We start from the raw sequence: 26,102 nt of genomic DNA on the forward strand, positions 1-26,102 counted from the left end.
GTTGTTGTTGTTGTTGTTGTTGTTGTTGTTGTTGCAGCTCCATCCCAGAGTCTCCTCGCTGGCTGCTGTTGAAGAGGAGGACGGAGGTTTTGGACCGTTACCGTAGCAACAGCCCTGCAGATCAACAGTGTCTGGACGTGGTAAACAAACAAACACACACACAAACAAACACTCAAACAAACAAACACACACACACACAAACACTCAAACACATAAACAAACAAACACACACAAACAAACACACAAACAAACACAAACAAACAAACACATAAACAAACAAACACAAACAAACACACGCACTCAAACAAACACACACACAAACAAACACACTCAAACAAACAAACACACACACAAACAAACAAACACTCAAACAAACACACACAAACAAACACACAAACAAACACAAACAAACACACGCACTCAAACAAACACACACACAAACAAACACACTCAAACAAACAAACACACACACAAACACTCAAACACATAAACAAACAAACACACACAAACAAACACACAAACAAACACAAACAAACAAACACACAAACAAACAAACAAACACACAAACAAACACACACGGGTAAAGTACCGTTGTTGTTGTTGTTTACGTCTCGTCGTCTCTGCAGCTCTTGGACTCGCCGTGGTCCGACCTGCAGAAGGAGCCGCCGCCGCCGCCTGAAGGCCACGCCCCCAGTGACATCATCCACCTGCGACACCCGACCATCCTGCTGCGGCTGTTCATCATGAGCTTCCTGAGGTGAGATTTTCACAATAAGGTCGAATTATTTAGAGAATAAAGCGTCCAGCGCTGCGTCGAGTCACATCCTGTTTCTACTTTTGAAGATTTCAGAATAAAGTTCAGAGACCTTCCCTTTGTTCCGCAGCGCGGCGTCGGCGCTGACGTACTTCGGCATCTGCATGAACATCGGCTCGTTCGGCGTCGGCGTTTACTCCGCCCACTTCTTCTCCGGCCTATCAGAAGCCCCCTGCCTGCTCGTGCCGCTGGTGCGCCTGGGACGCCGGCCAATCAGCATGCTCGCTCTGTTCCTGAGCGGGGCGGCGTGCTTCCTGTCGCTGCTGCTGTCCAGATACCACGGTGTGAGATCACAGACCTGCTGTTTACACGTGTTGTGTTGTTTACACGTGTTGTTGTTTACATGTGTTGTGTTGTTTACACGTGTTGTTTACATGTGTTGTGTTGTTTACACGTGGTGTTGTTTACATGTGGTGTTGTTTACATGTGTTGTGTTGTTTACACGTGTTGTGTTGTTTACATGTGTTGTGCTGTTCACATGTGTTGTTTACATGTGTTGTTTACAAGTGTTGTTGTTTACATGTGGTGTTGTTTACATGTGGTGTTGTTTACATGTGTTGTGTTGTTTACATGTGTTGTTGTGTTGTTTAAATGTGTTGTGTTGTTTACATGAAAATTTCAGAATAAAGTTTGAATATTTAGAATAAAGTAGAAGTAGACACCTGTGATTGGTCGCTGGTGTCTCCTGATTGGTCGCTGGTGTCTCCTGATTGGTCGTGGTGTCTCCTGATTGGTCGCTGGTGTCTCCTGATTGGTCGTGGTGTCTCCTGATTGGTCGCTGGTGTCTCCTGATTGGTCGGTGGTGTCTCCTGATTGGTCGCTGGTGTCTCCTGATTGGTCGCTGGTGTCTCCTGATTGGTCGTGGTGTCTCCTGATTGGTCGTGGTGTTTCCTGATTGGTCGCTGGTGTCTCCTGATTGGTCGGTGGTGTCTCCTGATTGGTCGCTGGTGTCTCCTGATTGGTCGCTGGTGTTTCCTGATTGGTCGGTGGTGTTTCCTGATTGGTTGGTGGTGTTTCCTGATTGGTCGCTGGTGTTTCCTGATTGGTCGCTGGTGTTTCCTGATTGGTCGCTGGTGTTTCCTGATTGGTCGCTGGTGTCTCCTGATTGGTCGCTGGTGTTTCCTGATTGGTCGTGGTGTCTCCTGATTGGTCGTGGTGTTTCCTGATTGGTCGTGGTGTCTCCTGATTGGTCGTGGTGTTTCCTGATTGGTCGCTGGTGTTTCCTGATTGGTCGCTGGTGTTTCCTGATTGGTCGTGGTGTCTCCTGATTGGTCGGTGGTGTCTCCTGATTGGTCGCTGGTGTTTCCTGATTGGTCGGTGGTGTTTCCTGATTGGTCGCTGGTGTCTCCTGATTGGTCGCTGGTGTTTCCTGATTGGTCGTGGTGTCTCCTGATTGGTCGTGGTGTTTCCTGATTGGTCGTGGTGTTTCCTGATTGGTCGTGGTGTCTCCTGATTGGTCGTGGTGTTTCCTGATTGGTCGGTGGTGTTTCCTGATTGGTCGGTGGTGTCTCCTGATTGGTCGGTGGTGTCTCCTGATTGGTCGCTGGTGTCTCCTGATTGGTGGTGGTGTCTCCTGATTGGTCGCTGGTGTTTCCTGATTGGTCGTGGTGTCTCCTGATTGGTCGGTGGTGTCTCCTGATTGGTCACTGGTGTTTCCTGATTGGTCTGTGGTGTTTCCTGATTGGTCGGTGGTGTCTCCTGATTGGTTGCTGGTGTTTCCTGATTGGTCTGTGGTGTTTCCTGATTGGTCGGTGGTGTTTCCTGATTGGTCGTGGTGTTTCCTGATTGGTCGTGGTGTTTCCTGATTGGTCGCTGGTGTTTCCTGATTGGTCATGGTGTTTCCTGATTGGTCGCTGGTGTTTCCTGATTGGTCATGGTGTTTCCTGATTGGTCGTGGTGTCTCCTGATTGGTCGTGGTGTCTCCTGATTGGTCGCTGGTGTCTCCTGATTGGTCGTGGTGTCTCCTGATTGGTCGGTGCAGGTGAGCCGGTGCTGGTGATGAGTCTGGCTCTGCTGGGAAAACTCTGCATCCTGGCGGCCATCTTTATCTCCATCCTGTACGGCATCGAGCTCTTCCCCACCGTGGTCAGGTACCAGCGTTATTTACATATTTATATATTTACACACGTTTATGTTCTGGTTCGATTCCTGTAACCCGCCGTTGCTTCCAGGCAGCGCTGTGTGTCGCTGGTCAACCTGAGTTTCCGTCTCGGCTGTTTGGTGAACGCCCTCCTCCCCTCCAACCCCAACGGAGCCATCTCATTGGCCGCCATGCTGGTGTACAGCAGCGGACCAATCGTGGGCTGCGGTCTGTGTCTGCTGCTGCCGGAGACCAGCGGCGTCCCGCTGCCCGACTCTGTGGACGACTGCGACAGGCAGCCCCGCCCCCCCGGGGTGGGCGCCATCTGGAGGACACGGTGAGAAACACAGCATTCATAACAGAGTGACAGCTTTAAGTGAACATTAGAGAGAGAAAGCTTTAAGTGAACATTAGAGAGAGACAGCTTTAAGTGAACATTAGAGAGAGACAGCTTTAAGTGAACATTAGAGAGAGACAGCTTTAAGTGAACATTAGAGAGAGACAGCTTTAAGTGAACGTTAGAGAGAGACAGCTTTAGGTGAACATTAGAGAGAGACAGCTTTAGGTGAACATTAGAGAGACAGCTTTAAGTGAACATTAGAGAGAGACAGCTTTAAGTGAACATTAGAGAGAGACAGCTTTAAGGTAACATTAGAGAGAGACAGCTTTAAGGGAACATTAGAGAGAGAGACAGCTTTAAGTGAACATTAGAGAGTGGCAGCTTTAGGTGGACATTAGAGAGAGACAGCTTTAAGGGAACATTAGAGAGAGAGACAGCTTTAAGGTAACATTAGAGAGAGACAGCTTTAAGGGAACATTAGAGAGAGAGACAGCTTTAAGTGAACATTAGAGAGTGGCAGCTTTAGGTGGACATTAGAGAGAGACAGCTTTAAGGGAACATTAGAGAGAGAGACAGCTTTAAGTGAACATTAGAGAGTGGCAGCTTTAGGTGGACATTAGAGAGAGACAGCTTTAGGTGGACATTAGAGAGAGACAGCTTTAGGTGGACATTAGAGAGAGACAGCTTTAGGTGGACATTAGAGAGAGACAGCTTTAGGTGAACATTAGAGACAGCTTTAAGTGAACATTAGAGACAGCTTTAAGTGAACATTAGAGAGAGACAGCTTAAGGTGAACATTAGAGTGGCAGCTTTAAGTGAACATGTGTGTGTGTGTCACAGGAAGCTGGTCAGCAGCCAAACCAGGAATCCAGAGATCCTCCCTGCAGAGAGAGACGACACACACACAGGACTGATCTGAACACACACACACACACACACACACACACACACACACACACACACACACACACACACACACACACACACACACACACACACACACACACACACACACACACACACACACACACACACACACACACACACACACACACACACACACACACACACACACACACACACACACACACACACACACACACACACACACACACACACACACACACACACACACACACACACACACACACACTTTTTTTATTGTTTTGATTTTAAATTAAAAACTTAAACATTTTTGGTCTTTTTTTCTCTTTGATTTAAAAGTTTTATTTATAAAAATATAAAAACATTAAAGTAGAAAAATAACTTTGATATTTTGGTTGAATTTAAAGTTTATGAACATTTAAACTAAACTTTAATAAAGTAAAAGAAAAAGCAAAAGTAAAACGTCTGAGTGGCTTTGGCGCCCTCTGCAGCAGGAAACAGGAAGTGCAGCAGGAAACAGGAAGTGCAGCTTTAACAACCACAGAAGAAGAAATCAATCAAAATCAATAAAGAACATTTTATAAAAATATCAATAAATACAAATTAAAAAGGTGTTTTTTATTTTTTTATACATTATTAAAAACACATGTTTGTTTATTTCAAAGACATAAATCTATTTTTATTTTTAAAAGTGTCAGTTTTTATTTTTTATATTTATTTTTATTTCCCTTCAATTAAAGTTAAATAAATACAATTTAAAATGTTTGTTAATTTATTTATACTATGAATAAAAAAATATGTTAATTTCAAAAACTGAAAACATTTTTATTCCTTTTTATTCTTCTGTAATTTTCCTTTAAAGTTAAATCAAATTACATTTTATAAAATAATAAATCCAATCTTATAAAATATATTTATTTCACATTAATTGATTTAAGAAAAAGGTTTAATAAAATAAAAAAATACAACTTTTAATGTATCTTTATTCATAAAACATTTTATTTCAGATACAAAACTTAATTTTTGTAATAATTAAATTTTTGGAATTTAACAATTTTTCTGTATTTATTTTTGTTTATTAACATTTATTTTTTCTGTATTTTCATGAGAAAAACGCGTTAAATTAATAAATGACATGTAAATATGAAGCAATTACAAAATAAAATATCAAAATAAAAATAATAAGTATATTTTTTAATGTTCACATTGAAAATAAAACTTATTTTTTATATTTTTTTTGTTCAATACATTTTTAAAAAAAGAGAAAAAGTTTCAAAGTGTTGAAAACATTTATTAAAGTTTATTAAAGTTCAGTAAAAACAGCAGCGGAAGATTTTAATAAGAAAATAAAGTGAAATATGAACAGAAACGCGTTTCCTGCTGTGACACCCTTTCAAAGTAAAACACCTGCACCATTTTATTCTGAAGTTTTTAGTGAAAAAATATTAAATTTGTGTTTGGACAAAAATCTACATTTGCTTTTTCCTGTTGTGTTTTATTTTGAAGGGATAAAACAGGATGTACTTAAACAAACAAACTCTAAAAGTGCAGAAGTGACGCTGAAATTTCCCACGTTCCCTGAACGCAACACCATCAGAAAACCATGTAAATCCTTTTATTTTATAAACTTTTATTCATTTTTTATAACTTTTATGAACTTTTATTAACTTTTAATAACTTTTTAAACTCCGGTTTAAACTAAAGTAGGAAAAGAAAAGTTTGTGTTAAAGTGAAAACGACGTTTTTATGGTTTAAAGTGTTTAAAATGTTCACGTTCAAATAAAAAACTATTAATTTTTACTGAAATATTAAAAACGGTTTAAACTTTGTAACTTTTTCTCCAGTTTCAGAAAAGATTTGATCTTTTTTTTAATAATTAAATATTTAATTTTGTCCCTAAAAACTAAAACAAAAGAATTTATTAGTTTATTTTAATATTAAATGTTTATTTTTGTCCCTAAACATTAATATTAAATATTATTCTGCGCTCAGATTTGATCAGTTTATTTTTAATAATTTAATGTTTAATATTAATCATTTATCTTTGTCCCTAAACACTCAGATTTATTATATTTTAATATTAAAATCATTTCTGGGCTCACAGATGGTATTATTATATTTTTAATAATTTAATGTTTGATATTCAATATTGTTTTTGTCCCTAAACATTAACAGATTTATTATTATATTTTATTATTAAACATTATTCTGGGCTCACAGATTTGATCAGTTAATTTTTAATAATGTAATGTTTGATATTAAATGTTGTTTTAGTCCCTAAACACAAACAGATATTATTAAATATTAATATTTAAATATTAAATACTAAATGGTGACGAAATTGGCGGGGAAGATGCCGACGCGGCCGTCAGGGAGCCGCCCCTCCCACCAGTCGTAGTGGGAGTCGGTCTTGGTTACCACGGTGATGCGGTCGCCGGGGACGAAGCTCAGGTCGCCGGGCTGTTGCCCCGTGAACGGATGGGTCGCCGTGACGACCAGCTGCCCGCTGGCTCCGCCCACTGACGCACCTCCACCTGCTGGAGAACAACAACAACTTTATTCATAATTAATATCATTTATTTATTAATTATTCTTTTTTTTAACTTTATTTTTAATCTTTTTTAGTCTGAAAAAGATTTATTTAAATTAATTTATTTTTATTTAATTTTAACTTTGGTTCATTGATTTAAATTCATGGTTTTATTTTGTTAATTCCACATTTTATTTATTTTATTTATTTATTTATTTATTTATTTATTCTTTTTAAATTAACTCTTATTTATGTTGAATTACATTTGTTTTTAAATTCATGTTTTTAGTTATGGATTATTTTAAAAAGGGAAAAACCAAATGTTTTATTTATTTAATTACTTTTTTAAATAACTCTTATTTAATTATGTTGAATTACATTTATTTTTAAATGTATTTAAATTCATGTTTTTATTGATTCATGGATCGTTTTTAAAAAAGCATATTTATCTTTTTTCTTTGTTTTGATTTATTTTATTTATTTACATTAAATTTTTCCTCTTTTCATTAATTTATTTTTCATCTGTTTTTCTGAGAATTTAAGCAAAGAAAATGTATTAAAAAATACAGATTTAAAACTTATTAAAATAAATAAGGAATTAAAAAAAATAAAGATTAGAACAAAAATATATTTCTCACATTTTATCAATTTAACAATAATTATATTTATTTTATTATTTACTGTCGTCACATTTAAAGTTGATTAATTATCATTTTTTTGTTCTAAATTTATTTAAATTCATGTTTTTATTTATGGTTTATTTTGAAAAAGCAAAAACTAAATGAATCTTAATGTTTTTATATTTATTTACTTTATTATTAAATTAATAAAAATGTATTAAAATAAATAGAAAAATAAGTTTATCAATTTAAAACTAAATAAATAAAAAAGATTAAAACAAAAATATATTTTTTTCTCACATTTTATCAATTAAATAATATTTTTATATTTATTTTAATAGAACTTAATAATATTTAAAGTTTATTTATTATTTAATTAGATTTTTTAAATAAAATGTAAATTTCTGCAGCAACAGACGTGAACAGCAGAGGGCGCAAGGACACAAGGAGACAAGGAGGTGAAGAAGGAGACAAGGAGATGAAGAAGGAGACAAGGAGGTGAAGAAGGAGACGAGGAGGTAAAGGACACAAGGAGGTAAAGAAGGACACAAGGAGGTGAAGAAGGAGACAAGGAGGTAAAGAAGGAGACAAGGAGGTGAAGAAGGAGACAAGGAGGTGAAGAAGGACACAAGGAGGTGAAGAAGGAGACAAGGAGGTGAAGAAGGAGACAAGGAGGTAAAGAAGGAGACAAGGAGGTGACAAAGGAGACAAGGAGGTGACAAAGGAGACAAGGAGGTGACGAAGGAGACAAGGAGGTGACGAAGGAGACAAGGAGGTGACGAAGGAGACAAGGAGGTGAAGAAGGAGACAAGGAGGTAAAGAAGGAGACAAGGAGGTAAAGAAGGACACAAGGAGGTAAAGAAGGAGACAAGGAGGTAATGAAGGACACAAGGAGGTAAAGAAGGAGACAAGGAGGTGAAGAAGGACACAAGGAGGTGAAGAAGGAGACAAGGAGGTGAAGAAGGACACAAGGAGGTAAAGAAGGAGACAAGAAGGTGACAAAGGAGACAAGGAGGTAAAGAAGGACACAAGGAGGTAAAGAAGGAGACAAGGAGGTAATGAAGGACACAAGGAGGTAAAGAAGGAGACAAGGAGGTGAAGAAGGACACAAGGAGGTGAAGAAGGAGACAAGGAGGTGAAGAAGGACACAAGGAGGTAAAGAAGGAGACAAGAAGGTGACAAAGGAGACAAGGAGGTGACGAAGGAGACAAGGAGGTGACGAAGGAGACAAGGAGGTGACGAAGGAGACAAGGAAGTAAAGAAGGAGACAAGGAGGTAAGAAGGAGACAAGGAGGTTAAGAAGGAGACAAGGAGGTAAAGAAGGAGACAAGGAGGTAAAGAAGGAGACAAGGAGGTGAAGAAGGACACAAGGAGGTAAAGAAGGACACAAGGAGGTAAACAAGGACACAAGGAGGTGAAGAAGGACACAAGGAGGTAAAGAAGGACACGAGGTAAACAAGGAGACAAGGAGGTAAAGAAGGACACAAGGAGGTGAAGAAGGACACAAGGAGGTGAAGAAGGACATAAGGAGGTGAAGAAGGACACAAGGAGGTAAAGAAGGACACGAGGTGAAGAAGGACACAAGGAGGTAAAGAAGGGCACAAGGAGGTAAAGAAGGGCACAAGGAGGTAAACAAGGACACAAGGAGGTAAAGAAGGACACAAGGAGATGAAGGACACAAGGAGGTGAAGAAGGACACAAGGCGGTAAGAAGGACATAAGGAGGTAAAGAAGGACACAAGGAGGTGAAGAAGGACATAAGGAGGTGAAGAAGGACATAAGGAGGTAAAGAAGGACACAAGGAGGTGAAGAAGGACACAAGGAGGTGAAGAAGGACACAAGGAGGTAAAGAAGGACATAAGGAGGTAAAGAAGGACACAAGGAGGTAAAGAAGGACACAAGGAGGTGAAGAAGGAGACAAGGAGGTGAAGAAGGACACAAGGAGGTGAAGAAGGACACAAGGAGGTGAAGAAGGACACAAGGAGGTGAAGAAGGAGACAAGGAGGTGAAGAAGGACACAAGGAGGTGAAGAAGGACACAAGGAGGTGAAGAAGGAGACAAGGTGGTGAAGAAGGAGACAAGGAGGTGAAGAAGGACACAAGGAGGTGAAGAAGGACACAAGGAGGTGAAGAAGGACACAAGGAGGTGAAGAAGGACACAAGGAGGTGAAGAAGGAGACAAGGTGGTAAAGAAGGGCACAAGGAGGTAAAGAAGGACACAAGGAGGTAAAGAAGGACACAAGGAGGTAAACAAGGACACAAGGAGGTAAAGAAGGACACAAGGAGGTAAAGAAGGAGACAAGGAGGTAATGAAGGACACAAGGAGGTATAGAAGGAGACAAGGAGGTGAAGAAGGACACAAGGAGGTGAAGAAGGAGACAAGGAGGTAAAGAAGAAGACAAGGAGGTGACGAAGGAGACAAGGAGGTGACGAAGGAGACAAGGAGGTGACGAAGGAGACAAGGAAGTAAAGAAGGAGACAAGGAGGTAAAGAAGGAGACAAGGAGGTGAAGAAGGACACAAGGAGGTAAAGAAGGAGACAAGGAGGTAAAGAAGGACACAAGGAGGTAAAGAAGGAGACAAGGAGGTAATGAAGGACACAAGGAGGTATAGAAGGAGACAAGGAGGTGAAGAAGGACACAAGGAGGTGAAGAAGGAGACAAGGAGGTGAAGAAGGACACAAGGAGGTAAAGAAGGAGACAAGGAGGTGACGAAGGAGACAAGGAAGTAAAGAAGGAGACAAGGAGGTAAGAAGGAGACAAGGAGGTTAAGAAGGAGACAAGGAGGTGAAGAAGGACATAAGGAGGTAAAGAAGGAGACAAGGAGGTGACAAAGGAGACAAGGAGGTGACGAAGGAGACAAGGAGGTGACGAAGGAGACAAGGAGGTGACGAAGGAGACAAGGAGGTGAAGAAGGACACAAGGAGGTGAAGAAGGACACAAGGAGGTAAACAAGGACACAAGGAGGTGAAGAAGGAGACAAGGAGGTGAAGAAGGACACAAGGAGGTGAAGAAGAACACAAGGAGGTGAAGAAGGACACGAGGTAAAGAAGGAGACAAGGAGGTAAAGAAGGAGACAAGGTGGTAAAGAAGGACATAAGGAGGCGAAGAAGGACATAAGGAGGTGAAGAAGGAGACAAGGAGGTAAAGAAGGACATAAGGAGGTGAAGAAGGACACAAGGAGGTGAAGAAGGAGACAAGGAGGTAAACAAGGACACAAGGAGGTGAAGAAGGACACAAGGTGGTAAAGAAGGAGACAAGGAGGTAAAGAAGGAGACAAGGAGGCGAAGAAGGACACAAGGAGGTGAAGAAGGAGACAAGGAGGTAAACAAGGACACAAGGAGGTGAAGAAGGACACAAGGTGGTAAAGAAGGACATAAGGAGGTGAAGAAGGAGACAAGGAGGTAAAGAAGGACACAAGGAGGTAAAAAAGGGCACAAGGAGGTGAAGAAGGACACAAGGAGGTAAACAAGGACACAAGGAGGTGAAGAAGGACACAAGGAGGTGAAGAAGGACACAAGGAGGTAAACAAGGACACAAGGAGTTGAAGAAGGACACAAGGAGATGAAGAAGGACACAAGGAGGTCTCAAACTCACCTGAGGTCTCAGATTTATAGATGGAGATGCTCGGGTACAGTCTGTTTTTACCCGTGCTGGTCGCCGGGGGCTGGTACGCCTTGGGCAGGGGCTGGTACGCCTGGGGCGGGGGCTGGTACGCCTGGGGCGGGGGCTGGTACGCCTGGGGCGGGGGCTGGTACGCCTGGGGCGGGGGCTGGTACGCCGTTGGCGGGGGCTGGTATGCGGCCGGCGGTCGTTGCTGCGGTGGAGCCGGAGGTCTGGACGGAGGAACGGACGACTGCAGAAACCGAAACTAGAATCAGCACCAAGTTGTCTACAATCAAGGTTGTAGGCGTCTTGAGGACGTTCTAGTTGACCAAGAGAAGGATCTAGAGGTCTAAGGAGAGGTCGCAGTGGTATTTGTTGAGGTTCTAGGCATCTGAGGTTGTTCTAGTGGTCTAAAGGGAGGTTCTAATGGTCAAAGAGAACGTTGTAGTGTTCTAAGAAGGTTCTAGTCGTTTTTTGGGTCCATCGTGTGAGAACGCGTAGATAAGGAACGGCAGAACTCACCTTTGAGCGCACGTTCTTGCTGGTCCAGTCGGCGCAGTAAGCCTCCGTGTAAACGTCCAGGATGTTGTAGAGGTCGTAGCATTCAGGCGGCGGATCCACATCGCCGTTCAAAATGGCCGACGCGCGGATTTCTCGCCCGTAGAACCTGCAGAACATTTAGAGCAAAGGGAGACGTTGAGTGAAGCCGGTATCGGACTCCGCTCGGGCGGATCAGGGTCGGGGGGATCAGGGCCGGGCGGATCAGGGTCGGGCGGATCAGGGCCGGGCGGATCAGGGTCGGACGGATCAGGGTCGGGCGGATCAGGGCCGGGCGGATCAGGGTCGGGCGGATCAGGGTCGGGCGGGATCAGGGTCGGGCGGGATCAGGGTCGGGGGGGATCAGGGTCGGGCGGATCAGGGTCGGGGGGGATCAGGGTCGGGGGGGATCAGGGTCGGGGGGGATCAGGGTCGGGGGGGATCAGGGTCGGGGGGGATCAGGGTCGGGGGGGATCAGGGTCGGGGGGATCAGGGTCGGGGGGGATCAGGGTCGGGGGGATCAGGGTCGGGGGGATCAGGGTCGGGGGGATCAGGGTCGGGCGGATCAGGGTCGGGCGGATCAGGGTCGGGCGGATCAGGGCCGGGCGGATCAGGGTCGGGGGGGATCAGGGTCGGGCGGATCAGGGTCGGGCGGATCAGGGTCGGGCGGATCAGGGTCGGGCGGATCAGGGTCGGGCGGATCAGGGCCGGGCGGATCAGGGTCGGGGGGGATCAGGGTCGGGCGGATCAGGGTCGGGGGGATCAGGGTCGGGGGGGATCAGGGTCGGGGGGGATCAGGGTCGGGGGGGATCAGGGTCGGGGGGATCAGGGTCGGGGGGATCAGGGTCGGGGGGATCAGGGTCGGGGGGGATCAGGGTCGGGGGGATCAGGGTCGGGGGGGACCAGGGCGACGTACTTGCGGTTGGTGTCCTTGCGCTCGATCAGGCCGGACCCCTCCAGAGAAATCCCAGCAAACAGACCTCTGGACCTGCAGTACGTGAAGACCGCCGTCGTGCTGCGGATCGCCACGTCCGCCTCCACGTTCCTGAAGCACAGAACCAGAAAGGAGACGCGTCAAAGATGGGGTTCCACAGGGCAGCGTCCTCGGCCCGCTGCGTTCGTAAAGATGAAACCCGTCTTCTTTTCACATTTATGAATTATCTTAAAAATGAAAAACCAAAAGGACGTTCTAGTCCAAGAGAAGGATCTAGTCGTCTGAAAAGGAGGTTCTAGTGGTCTGAGAGAATGTTCTAGTAGTCTAAGAGACGGTTCTAGTAGTCTAAGAGACGTTCTAGTGGTCTAAGAGACGGTTCTAGTAGTCTAAGAGACGTTCTAGTGGTCTAAGAGACGGTTCTAGTAGTCTAAGAGACGTTCTAGTGGTCTAAGAGACGGTTCTAGTAGTCTAAGAGACGTTCTAGTGGTCTAAGAGACGGTTCTAGTGGTCTAAGAGACGGTTCTAGTGGTCTAAGAGACGGTTCTAGTAGTCTAAGAGACGGTTCTAGTGGTCTAAGAGACGGTTCTAGTGGTCTAAGAGACAGTTCTAGTGGTCTAAGAGACGGTTCTAGTGGTCTAAGAGACGGTTCTAGTGGTCTAAGAGACGGTTCTAGTGGTCTAAGAGACGGTTCTAGTGGTCTAAGAGACGGTTCTAGTGGTCTAAGAGACAGTTCTAGTGGTCTAAGAGACGGTTCTAGTGGTCTAAAAGGAGGTTCTAGTGGTCTACGAGACGGTTCTAGTGGTCTAAGAGACGGTTCTAGTGGTCTAAGAGACGGTTCTAGTGGTCTAAGAGAAGGTTCTAGTGGTCTAAGAGAAGGTTCTAGTGGTCTAAGAGAAGGTTCTAGTGGTCTAAGAGAAGGTTCTAGTGGTCTAAGAGAAGGTTCTAGAGGTCTAAGAGAAGGTTCTAGTGGTCTAAGAGAAGGTTCTAGTGGTCTAAGAGAAGGTTCTAGAGGTCTAAGAGACGGTTCTAGTGGTCTAAGAGAAGGTTCTAGTGGTCTAAGAGACGGTTCTAGTGGTCTAAGAGACGGTTCTAGTGGTCTAAGAGACGGTTCTAGTGGTCTAAGAGACGGTTCTAGTGGTCTAAGAGACGGTTCTAGTGGTCTAAGAGACAGTTCTAGTGGTCTAAGAGACAGTTCTAGTGGTCTAAGAGACGGTTCTAGTGGTCTAAGAGATGGTTCTAGTGGTCTAAGAGACGGTTCTAGTGGTCTAAGAGAAGGTTCTAGTGGTCTAAGAGAAGGTTCTAGTGGTCTAAGAGACGGTTCTAGTGGTCTAAGAGAAGGTTCTAGTGGTCTAAGAGAAGGTTCTAGTGGTCTAAGAGAAGGTTCTAGTGGTCTAAGAGAAGGTTCTAGTGGTCTAAGACGGTTCTAGTGGTCTAAGAGACGGTTCTAGTGGTCTAAGAGACGGTTCTAGTGGTCTAAGAGAAGGTTCTAGTGGTCTAAGAGAAGGTTCTAGTGGTCTAAGAGAAGGTTCTAGTGGTCTAAGAGAAGGTTCTAGTGGTCTAAGAGAAGGTTCTAGTGGTCTAAGAGACGGTTCTAGTGGTCTAAGAGAAGGTTCTAGTGGTCTAAGAGAAGGTTCTAGTGGTCTACGAGAAGGTTCTATTGGTCTACAAGGAAGGTTCTAGTGGTCTAAGAGAAGGTTCTAGTGTTCTTAACAACATGACACCAGTGTTTCTCTGCGTAGATTTTAAGATAAAGGATTTGATCTCGTGCTCGTTATAAAAATCTCTCGTTTTTTTCAAAACAAATAAACTGAATGTTGTTCAGAGTTTACAGCTGCTGAGACATATACCTGGCCACGCCCACACATGAACACACACACACTAACGCCCACACACACACACACACACTAACGCCCACACACACACACACACACTAACGCCCACACACACACACACACACACACTAACGCCCACACACACACACACACACACACTAACGCCCACACACACACACACACACACACTAACGCACACACACACACACACACACACACACACACACACACACACACACACACACACACACACACACACACACACACACACACACACACACACACACACACACACACACACACACACACACACACACACACACACACACACACACACACACACACACACACACACACACACACACACACACACACACACACACACACACACACACACACACACACACACACACACACACACACACACACACACACACACACACACACACACACACACACACACACACACACACACACACACACACATATAAGAGAACCTGTCGAACTGCCCTGACCTTGTTCTAAAATTAACTTCACACGAGTCGCAGCCTCTAAAGTAAATCACAGGACGTTCGAACAGACGCATCAAATCTGAGACAGACTCTAATTACGACAGGACGGGTTCTCACCTGCCCATGGGGCCCACGGCCACGGTGCAGTTCCCTCCCAGCGTGAGGTTCCCACCCTTCGTGAACGCCTCCACGGCTCGCCGCTGGTTCAGGATGATCACCAGGTCGGACACCTGAGGCACAGACCATCGTTTATTTAGCTAAAAAGTGAAGAACGCTGATAAAACATAGAACATAGAACCGTCACTCACCTCCACGCCGATCTCAAAGCCGCCTCCCAGACCGGCGATGCCGATGGCAGACGGTGCGGACCAGCCTGAACGCAAACACAAATGTGGTTCTAGTCGTCAATGAGGAAGTTCTGTTGGTCTTTGAGGACGTTCTAGTGTTCAAAGAGAAGGCTCTAGTGGTCTAAAATGATGTTCTAGTCATCTATGAAGAGGTTCTAGTCATCTATGAAGAGGTTCTAGTCATCCATAAAGAGGTTCTAGTCATCTATGAAGAGGTTCTAGTCATCCATGAAGAGGTTCTAGTCATCCATGAAGAGGTTCTAGTCATCCATGAAGAGGTTCTAGTCATCTATAAGGAGGTTCTAGTCATCCATGAAGAGGTTCTAGTCATCTACGAAGAGGTTCTGGTCATCTATGAAGAGGTTCTAGTCATCCATGAAGAGGTTCTAGTCATCCATGAAGAGGTTCTAGTCATCCATGAAGAGGTTCTAGTCATCCATGAAGAGGTTCTAGTCATCCATGAAGAGGTTCTAGTCATCTATAAGGAGGTTCTAGTCATCCATGAAGAGGTTCTAGTCATCTACGAAGAGGTTCTAGTCATCCATGAAGAGGTTCTAGTCATCTATGAAGAGGTTCTAGTCATCCATGAAGAGGTTCTAGTCATCTATGAAGAGGTTCTAGTGGTCTTTGAGGACGTTCTAGTCATCCATGAAGAAGTTCTGGTGGTCTTTGAGGATGTTCTAGTCATCCATGAAGAGGTTCTAGTCATCTATGAAGAGGTTCTAGTGGTCTTTGAGGACGTTCTAGTCATCCATGAAGAAGTTCTAGTCATCTATGAAGAGGTTCTAGTCATCTATGAAGAGGTTATGATGGTCTTTGAGGAAGTTCTAGTCATCTATGAAGAGGTTCTGGTGGTCTTTGAGGACGTTCTAGTCATCTATGAAGAGGTTCTAGTTGACCAAGAGAAGGATCTAGTCATCTATGAAGAGGTTCTGGTGGTCTTTGAGGACGTTCTAGTCATCTATGAAGAGGTTCTAGTCATCTATGAAGAGGCTCTAGTGGTCATTAAAGACAGGTTAGAAGAGCTTAAGAAGTATCTAATTCTCTGAGGAGGATGTTCTAGTTGTCTATGAGGAGGTTCTTTTGGTCTTTTGGGACATTTTAGTGGGCTAAGAGATGGTTCTAGTTTGTAAGGAGAGGCTTTGGTGGTCTTGGAGGACGTTCTAGTTGACCAAGGGAAGGATCTAGTCGTCTAAAAGGAGGTTCTAGTGGTCTTTAAGAATGTTCTAGTTGTCTAAGAGAAGGATCGAGTTGCCTAAGGAGACGTTGCAGTGGCATTTGTTGTGGTTCTAGAAATCTATGAAAAGGTTCTAGTGGTCGTTGAGAATGTTCTAGTTGACCAAGAGAAGGATCTAGTCATCTATGAAGAGGTTCTAGTCATCTATAAGGAGGTTCTAGTAATCTATGAGGAGTTCTAGTGGTCTTTGAGGATGTTCTAATAGTCTAAGAGGAGGATCTAGTCGTCTATAAGGAGGTTCTTTTGGGTCATTTTAGCGGGCTAAGGGGCCGTCCACACAGACGTGTGTGTTTTTGAAAGTGTGCGTTTCCAACCACAGTTGTTGTCAGCACTCATGTGTGACAGGAGAACCAGTGTTTGACGTCACGCTGTGCGACGGTGAACAGTCGTTTCCATGGAGACGCGTGGAGCGCTCTAGACGTGACCAGCTGACGGAGGCGGATTTTGTGGTTTCACAGAGATATTTTTTATCCACGGGTGGTGGGGACGGGAATTTCTCTTTAACCAGGGGCCGTAAAAGTTCAGTCTCAGAAACACCCGTGTTCCTGTGGACTAGGCCTGAGAGGTGGTTCCAGTTGTGTGAGGAGAGGTTTATGGGGTCTTCGAGGAGGTTCTTGGTACATATGAGGAGGTTCTTTTGGTGTCTAGATCCTCTATGAGGAGGCTCTAGTTGTCATTAAAGACAGTTTAGCAGTCTAAGAGAAGGATCTAGATCTCTAAGAGGATGTTTGAGCGGTCCTTTAGAACATTTATATGTTCTAAGAGGTGGTTCTAGTTTGTAAGGAGAGGTCTTGGTGGTGTTTGAGGATGTTCTAGTTGACCAAGAGAAGGATCTAGTCGTCTAAAAGGGTGTTCTAGTCATCTATGAAGAGGTTCTAGTGGTCTTTGAGAATGTCCTAGTTGTCTAAGAGAAGGATCTAGTTCTCTAAGAGGATGTTCGAGCGGTCCTTTAGACATTTAAATGTCCTAAGAGGTGGTTCTAGTTTGTAAGGACAGGTCTTGGTGGTCATGGAGGACGTTCTAGGAGGTTCTAACGGTGTCTACGGTTATGGTCGTCTGTCAGACGTGTGTTGTGAGGTTCTCTGGGTCTTTCAGGAGATGACAGGGATGTGTGTTGGTCCACAGGGAGGACCGTTTCACACGCTTGTTTGTTTTTAGTTTTGGGGGCATTTTGCGTTGCCATGGTAAAGAGGGGAAAACTCCCCGCGATGCGCCTGCGGCGTGCAGTCATCTGATGCGTGCGCCCGTCGCTGATCCTTTACTCCAGCAGCGTTTGTCACCGTGCCAAGAAGCACAAACCCAGCGAGGGTCACACGGGCGGACCTCGCCTCCTCTGCAGGCTTCTCTGGTGGTTTCGTGGTTTTTCACAGTTGAAAGAAGCAGTTTGACCAAATCTCAGGTGGCAATAAAAAGCGGAGCAATGAATTCTTGATTTCATGTTTTAACTGTGGAGATTTTATCAGAGTGATTAAAGGCAGAACAGAACCAGTCTTTGTTTGTCCCAAAGAATCCCAAAGAATCCCAGAGCTGAATATTTACACACAGGGAGAAGAAAAGGAACATTTATCATCGAAATACTGTGTCTGCACGACAAGGACGCAGGTTTCAATCCCAGAAAGTGAATATAACTACTCAATAACTACTATAATACCATCAAAGACCAATTCAAACTCCTATGAGACCACTAGAACCTCTTCTGGGACAACAGGAACGCCACCAAAGACCAATACAACTCTTAGACCACTAGAACCACACCGTTAACAACTACAACTCCATCAAAGACCAATAAAAACTCCTCTTAGACCACTAGAACCACACCGTTAACAACTACAACTCCATCAAAAACCAATAAAAACTCCTCTTAGACCACTAGAACCACACCGTAAATAACAAGAATGCCATGAATGAACAATAAAAACTCCCCTTAGACCACAAGAACTTCTTTGGGGACAACTAGAACACAATCAAAGACCAGTAAAAAAACTCCCCTTAGACCACAAGAACCTCATCTGGGACAACGACAACGCCGTCAAAGACCAAAGAAACTCCTCTTAGACCACTAGAACCTCTTCTGGGACAACTAGAGTGCCATCAAAACTAAGAAAAACTCCTCTTAGACAACTAGAACACCATCAAAGACTATTAAAAAACTCCTTAGACCTCTAGAACCACACCGTTAACAACTACAACTTCAACTACAACTTCAACTACAACTCCACTTAGACCACAAGAACCTCTTCTGGGACAACGACAACGCCGTCAAAGACCAATAAAACTCCTCTCAGACGAATAAACCGTAAAAGATAAATGTCATAAAACTCTTTCTGCGCAGGAACCGAGATCAGGAGGATCAGGGACTAGAAGGGTTAAACTCTGCGGTGGACAGACGGCGGCGGTCTTACGTCTGTCGGCCAGTCGGGCGATGACGATGCCGCTGCCCCCTCTGGCGGTGATCATGAAGCCGGCCTTGATGACGGAGATGATGGCCAGACCCTCCGCCTTCGCGATCACATGAGCTGCAACACGGGACGTCAAACCAACCATGACACACTTGGAACAGAACACATGTTAAATAGAACCTTAGACGCAGACGAGTACCTGGGATGAGTTTGTCCGGTCCGTTCCTGTTGGAGATCTCCGTGAAGTCCCTCAGGATCTTGGCGGCTTTCTTGGCCTCCGACTTGAGGTTGGAGGGGATGGGGTTACTCACTGGAAACACACAAATGACACACTCCATTAGAACATCACGTTCTTTATCCGCGTGTTAGACCAGAACGTCTGCGACACAAAGGAACAAGTCACAGCACCCGTCAATGAGCTCCTTGTTGACTGGAACGTAAATTATCACGTTTCAGCAAACGTTTGAGGAAAGCTCTCATTTGTGAGGGGTTGGTGTTCTTGGTGGAACCGACAGACCGGAGTGACTGGACCACGGACGTGTTGGGTTCAAAAGGCTTTTAAAACCTCACATTGTTTGTCTACAGGTCTTTGAGGAGGTTCTAGTCATCTATGAGGAGGTTCTAGTCATCTATGAGGAGGTTCTAGTGACCTTTCTAGTACTATAAGTCTTTAAAGATGTTCTAGTTGTCCACAACAGGTTCTATTAGTCTGAGGAGTTTCTTGTTCTGGTCTTTACAGGTCTATAAGGAGGTTCTAGTACTATTAGTCTCTATTGGTCTTTAAAGATGTTCTAGTTGTCTACAACGGGTTCTATTGGTCTGAGGAGTTTCTTGTTCTGGTCTTTAGTTGTCTAAGAGGACGTTCTACAGATCTATGAGAAGGTTCTAGTGACCTTTCTAGTACTATAAGTCTTTAAAGACGTTCTAGTTGTCCACAACAGGTTCTATTGGTCTGAGGAGTTTCTTGTTCTGGTCTTTACAGGTCTATGAGGAGGTTCTAGACATAATTGTGGTGGTTCTAGTGGTCTTTCTAGTACTATAACACTCTATTGGTCTTTAAAGACGTTCTATTAGTCTAGGAGGACGTTCTATTGGTCTTTCAAGAGGTTATAATTTATTTAATTGTCTAAAAAGACTTTCTAGGAGGTTCTAGTTGTCATTGAAGGGGTTCTAGTCATTTTTACAGTGTTTTTCCTATTTTAGTCAAAATGTTCCTTCCATGACCCAATCACAGCAGCTTAGAGCGCTCGTTTGTGATCAGCTCCACTAAAGACACGTATCTATGTTCTCATTATTGTGAAAGGTTCCCGTGGCCCGGGTTCTGCGGCGGTGGAGTTCCACAGATGAACTGAAGCTTTGTTAAAGTGCTGGCGCTCAGCTGAGGATGTGCTCATGAGTCAGGAATGTGCCGGTGTAGCACACTGGTCTCCGCTGTCACGGTGGTTCTCAGCGCAGACAACACAAACAGGAACCTACAGACCAGGATCACGGGTTCCACAGCAGAACCGGACCACGTTCTGTTCTTAGTCCTGTTCTTTAGTTCTTTAGCTCGTCTCTCAGCCCTGTGAGACTGGGCTTAGGCTGTCAGCTATGCTAACATGCTATCCACGAGGAATTAGACTTTGACGAGGTTCTAGTCACCGCTCAGAAGGTTCTAGAGGTCCTTGAATGTGTTAAAGTTGTTCCTGAGGAGGTTCTAGTGACCTTTAAGCAAATATCAGTCTAGGAGGAAGTTCTATTGGTCTTTGAAGAGTTTATATATTTATTCAATTGTCTGAGAAGACTGTCTAGGAGGTTCTAGTCATTGAGGTGGTTCTAGGGGTCTTTAAAGATGTTCTAGTTGTCTACAAGGTGCTTCTATTAGTCTCAGATGAAGTTCTATTCATCTTTGAAGAGGTTGTTTTGGTCTTTAGGGACGTTTTATTTGTCTAAGAGGACGTTCTACAGGTCTATAAGGAGGTTCTAGTCGTCTTTGAGGAGGTTCTAGTGACCGTTTACTGTTTATCAGTCTAAGAGGAGTTTCTGTTGATCTGTTGATGTTCTAGTTGTCTACTAGGGGTTCTGTTGGTCTTTGAAGAGGTTGTATCTTATTTTATAGTCTAACAGGACGTTCTACAGGTCTATAAGGAGGTTCTAGTCGTCTTTGAGGTGGTTCTAAAGACCTTTTACTGTATACTAGTCTATGAGGAGTTTCTCTGTTCTTGTTTGAGGATGTTCTAGAGTTTCTCAGCCACAAAGTCCTCTTTAAATACCACTAGAACCCCTTAAAGACCACTAGAACCCCTTAAAGACCACTAGAACCCCTTAAAGACCACCATAACCCCTTAAAGACCACCATAACCCCTTAAAGACCACTAGAACCCCTTAAAGACCACTAGAACCTCCTCATAAATGACCAGAACCCCGCTAGAACCACGCAACGATCACAACATCCTGCTCGGATACAAGGACCTCCGTAAAGACCTGGAGAACCTCCTCATAGATATCTAGAACCTAAGAGACCCTCAGAACCTCTGTGATAACCTGATCTCCTCTTTGACCTCGAGGAACCTTCTCATGATGACGGGAACCTCAGCCACAAAACCCACTTTAGATACCAGGAGAACCCAGAACAGGTGAACGCAGAACAGGTGAACGCAGAACAGGTGAACGCAGAACAGGTGAACAGGTGAACACAGAGCAGGTGAACAGGTGAACACAGAACAGGTGAACACAGAACAGGAGAACACAGAACAGGAGAACACAGAACAGGTGAACAGGTGAACACAGAACAGGTGAACACAGAACAGGTGAACACAGAACAGGTGAACACAGAACAGGTGAACAGGTGAACGCAGAACAGGTGAACAGGTGAACGCAGAACAGGTGAACACAGAACAGGTGAACACAGAACAGGTGAACGCAGAACAGGTGAACACAGAACAGGTGAACACAGAACAGGTGAACACAGAACAGGTGAACGCAGAACAGGTGAACACAGAACAGGTGAACACAGAACAGGTGAACACAGAACAGGTGAACACAGAACAGGTGAACACAGAACAGGTGAACAGGTGAACACAGAACAGGTGAACACAGAACAGGTGAACAGGTGAACACAGAACAGGTGAACACAGAACAGGTGAACGCAGAACAGGTGAACGCAGAACAGGTGAACGCAGAACAGGTGAACACAGAACAGGAGAACACTGAACAGGTGAACACAGAACAGGAGAACAGGTGAACACAGAACAGGTGAACACAGAACAGGTGAACGCAGAACAGGTGAACGCAGAACAGGTGAACGCAGAACAGGAGAACAGGTGAACAGGTGAACACAGAACAGGTGAACACAGAACAGGTGAACACAGAACAGGTGAACACAGAACAGGTGAACAGGTGAACACAGAACAGGTGAACGCAGGACAGGTGAACAGGTGAACACAGAACAGGTGAACGCAGGACAGGTGAACACAGAACAGGTGAACAGGTGAACCCAGAACAGGTGAACAGGTGAACACAGAACAGGTGAACACAGAACAGGTGAACACAGAACAGGTGAACAGGTGAACACAGAACAGGTGAACAGGTGAACACAGAACAGGTGAACAGGTGAACACAGAACAGGAGAACCCAGAACAGGAGAACCCAGAACAGGTGAACACAGAACAGGTGAACAGGTGAACACAGAACAGGTGAACAGGTGAACACATAACAGGTGAACAGGTGAACACATAACAGGTGAACACAGAACAGGTGAACAGGTGAACACAGAACAGGTGAACAGGTGAACGCAGGACAGGTGAACAGGTGAACACAGAACAGGTGAACACAGAACAGGTGAACACAGAACAGGTGAACACAGAACAGGTGAACAGGTGAACACAGAACAGGTGAACAGGTGAACACAGAACAGGTGAACAGGTGAACACAGAACAGGTGAACAGGTGAACACAGAACAGGTGAACAGGTGAACACAGAACAGGTGAACGCAGAACAGGTGAACAGGTGAACACAGAACGGGTGAACAGGTGAACACAGAACGGGTGAACACAGAACAGGTGAACAGGTGAACACAGAACAGGTGAACACAGAACAGGTGAACACAGAACAGGTGAACACAGAACAGGTGAACACAGAACAGGTGAACACAGAACAGGTGAACACTGAACAGGTGAACAGGTGAACAGGTGAACACAGAACAGGTGAACAGGTGAACACAGAACAGGTGAACAGGTGAACACAGAACAGGTGAACACAGAACAGGTGAACAGGTGAACACAGAACAGGTGAACAGGTGAACACAGAACAGGTGAACACAGAACAGGTGAACGCAGAACAGGTGAACGCAGAACAGGTGAACAGGTGAACAGGTGAACACAGAACAGGTGAACAGGTGAACACAGAACAGGTGAACACAGAACATGTGAACACAGAACATGTGAACACAGAACAGGTGAACAGGTGAACACAGAACAGGTGAACAGGTGAACAGGTGAACACTGAACAGGTGAACACAGAACAGGTGAACAGGTGAACACAGAACAGGTGAACAGGTGAACACAGAACAGGTGAACAGGTGAACAGGTGAACACAGAACAGGTGAACAGGTGAACACAGAACAGGTGAACACAGAACAGGTGAACAGGTGAACACAGAACAGGTGAACAGGTGAACACAGAACAGGTGAACACAGAACAGGTGAACAGGTGAACACAGAACAGGTGAACACAGAACAGGTGAACAGGTGAACACAGGTGTGATGTCTTGATGTTCTTACTTGTCTCTGTGTTGCTCTGTGTTCCTCCTCGTGCCTCTCACAGGTCAGCAGCGCGAGCCTCTCTTCTAACTTCCGCCTCACCTGAGTCTCTTCACAGTTCCGCGTGCGCTGCCGGAAACCACGCCCGCGCACGCACGTCACGTCCGTGTGAATGAGGGCGCGCACCTGCGCAGGTGAGGCGCTTTACCTTCAGCGACGTCACGCACACAGGTGACGTTAATGAGGTTGTCAGGGAGACGGCGGCGCGAGGACAGAGAGGTGTGCGGGGCAGCTGGGCGCGCCCCCGCCTCCGAGCGCGCTCCCGAGGAGTGAGCTCTGTTTCCCCTGAGTTCAGTCTGAAAGGAGCTGCACTCACGGTCACACACACACACACACACACACACACACACACACACACACACACACACACACACACACACACACACACACACACACACACACACACACACACCTGTGGTCATTAATAAAGTTATTAAACAAAGACACAGAGACACAAAACAACTACAAAGAGACACAAAACAACTACAAAGAGACACAAAACAACCACAAAGAGACAGAAAAAGACACAAACAACTACAAAGAGACAAAAAACAACTACAAAGATACAAAACAACAACAAAGACAAAAAACAACCACAAAGAGACACAAAACAACAACAAAGACAAAAAACAACCACAAAGAGACACAAAACAACTACAAAGAGACACAAAACAACTACAAAGAGACAAAACAACCACAAAGAGACACAAAAAACTACAAAGAGACACAAAACAACTACAAAGAGACTCAAAACAACTACAAAGAGACACAAAACAACCACAAAGAGACACAAAACAACTACAAAGAGACACAAAACAACAACAAAGACAAAAAACAACTACAAAGAGACACAAAACAACTACAAAGAGACACAAAACAACCACAAAGAGACACAAAACAACTACAAAGAGACACATAACAATTAAAAAGACACACAAAACAACTACAAAGAGACACAAAACAACCACAAAGACACAAAACAACCACAAAGAGACACAAAACAACTACAAAGAGACACAAAACAACTACAAAGAGACACAAAACAACCACAAAGACACAAAACAACCACAAAGGGACACAAAACAACCACAGAGAGACACAAAACAACTACAAAGGGACACAAAACAACTACAAAGAGACACAAAACAACCACAAAGAGTCACGAAACAACTACAAAGAGACAAAAAAACAACTACAAAGAGACACAAAACAACTACAAAGAGACACAAAACAACTACAAAGAGACAAAACAACTACAAAGAGACACAAAACAACCACAAAGAGACAAAACAACTACAAAGACACACAAAACAACCACAAAGAGACAAAACAACTACAAAGACACACAAAACAACCACAAAGACACACAAAACAACTACAAAGAGAGACAAAACAACTACAAAGAGACACAAAACAACTACAAAGAGACAAAACAACTACAAAGAGACACAAAACAACTACAAAGAGACACAAAACGACCACAAAGAGACACAAAACAACTACAAAGAGACACAAAACAACCACAAAGAGACACAAAACAACCACAAAGAGACACAAAACAACCACAAAGAGACACGAAACAACCACAAAGAGACACAAAACAACCACAAAGAGACACAAAACAACCACAAAGAGACACAAAACAACTACAAAGAGACACAAAACAACTACAAAGAGACACAAAACAACTACAAAGAGACACAAAACAACCACAAAGAGACACAAAACAACTACAAAGAGACACAAAACGACCACAAAGAGACACAAAACAACTACAAAGAGACACAAAACAACCACAAAGAGACACAAAACAACTACAAAGAGACACAAAACAACCACAAAGAGACACGAAACAACCACAAAGAGACACAAAACAACCACAAAGAGACACAAAACAACTACAAAGAGACACAAAACAACCACAAAGAGACACAAAACAACCACAAAGAGACACAAAACAACCACAAAGAGACACAAAACAACCACAAAGAGACACAAAACAACTACAAAGAGACACAAAACAACCACAAAGAGACACAAAACAACTACAAAGAGACACAAAACAACTACAAAGAGACACAAAACAACTACAAAGAGACACAAAACAGCTACAAAGAGACACAAAACAACTACAAAGAGACACAAAACGACCACAAAGAGACACAAAACAACTACAAAGAGACACAAAACAACCACAAAGAGACACAAAACAACTACAAAGAGACACAAAACAACCACAAAGAGACACGAAACAACCACAAAGAGACACAAAACAACCACAAAGAGACACAAAACAACTACAAAGAGACACAAAACAACCACAAAGAGACACAAAACAACTACAAAGAGACACAAAACAACTACAAAGAGACACAAAACAACTACAAAGAGACACAAAACAGCTACAAAGAGACACAAAACAACTACAAAGAGACACAAAACGACCACAAAGAGACACAAAACAACTACAAAGAGACACAAAACGACCACAAAGAGACACAAAACAACTACAAAGAGACACAAAACAACCACAAAGAGACACAAAACAACTACAAAGAGACACAAAACAACCACAAAGAGACACGAAACAACCACAAAGAGACACAAAACAACTACAAAGAGACACAAAACAACT

General features: G+C 43.9%; 2 protein-coding genes across 3 annotated transcripts in view; one reads left to right on the forward strand and one right to left on the reverse strand.

Moving 5' to 3' along the window:
• LOC310964821 (solute carrier family 22 member 13) overlaps window positions 1–4,174 on the forward strand; it is an 8,343-nt gene extending 4,169 nt beyond the window's left edge. For both annotated transcript variants that reach the window (XM_083938099.1, XM_083938100.1), the window contains 6 exons: window positions 38–140; window positions 627–757; window positions 885–1,096; window positions 2,796–2,904; window positions 2,986–3,231; window positions 4,075–4,174. In XM_083938099.1, coding sequence (XP_083794225.1) covers window positions 38–140; window positions 627–757; window positions 885–1,096; window positions 2,796–2,904; window positions 2,986–3,231; window positions 4,075–4,153 — 880 coding nt within the window. In that variant the 3' untranslated portion in view covers window positions 4,154–4,174. The remainder of the gene's footprint in view (window positions 1–37; window positions 141–626; window positions 758–884; window positions 1,097–2,795; window positions 2,905–2,985; window positions 3,232–4,074) is intronic.
• Window positions 4,175–5,395: 1,221 nt separating this feature from the next.
• On the reverse strand, window positions 5,396–23,531 carry sh3yl1 (SH3 and SYLF domain containing 1). The gene is made up of 9 exons (XM_083938101.1): window positions 23,429–23,531; window positions 18,869–18,979; window positions 18,673–18,786; window positions 14,995–15,059; window positions 14,804–14,916; window positions 12,325–12,453; window positions 11,394–11,538; window positions 10,863–11,121; window positions 5,396–6,656 (listed from the first exon to the last, which is right to left on the reverse strand). Coding segments are annotated over exons 1-9 (1,149 nt in total). The 5' UTR covers window positions 23,430–23,531; the 3' UTR covers window positions 5,396–6,444.
• Window positions 23,532–26,102: the final 2,571 nt, after the last annotated feature.

Source organism: Echiichthys vipera (genome assembly GCF_963691815.1).
Source record: "Echiichthys vipera genome assembly, chromosome: 23".
Taxonomy (NCBI): domain Eukaryota; kingdom Metazoa; phylum Chordata; class Actinopteri; order Perciformes; family Trachinidae; genus Echiichthys; species Echiichthys vipera.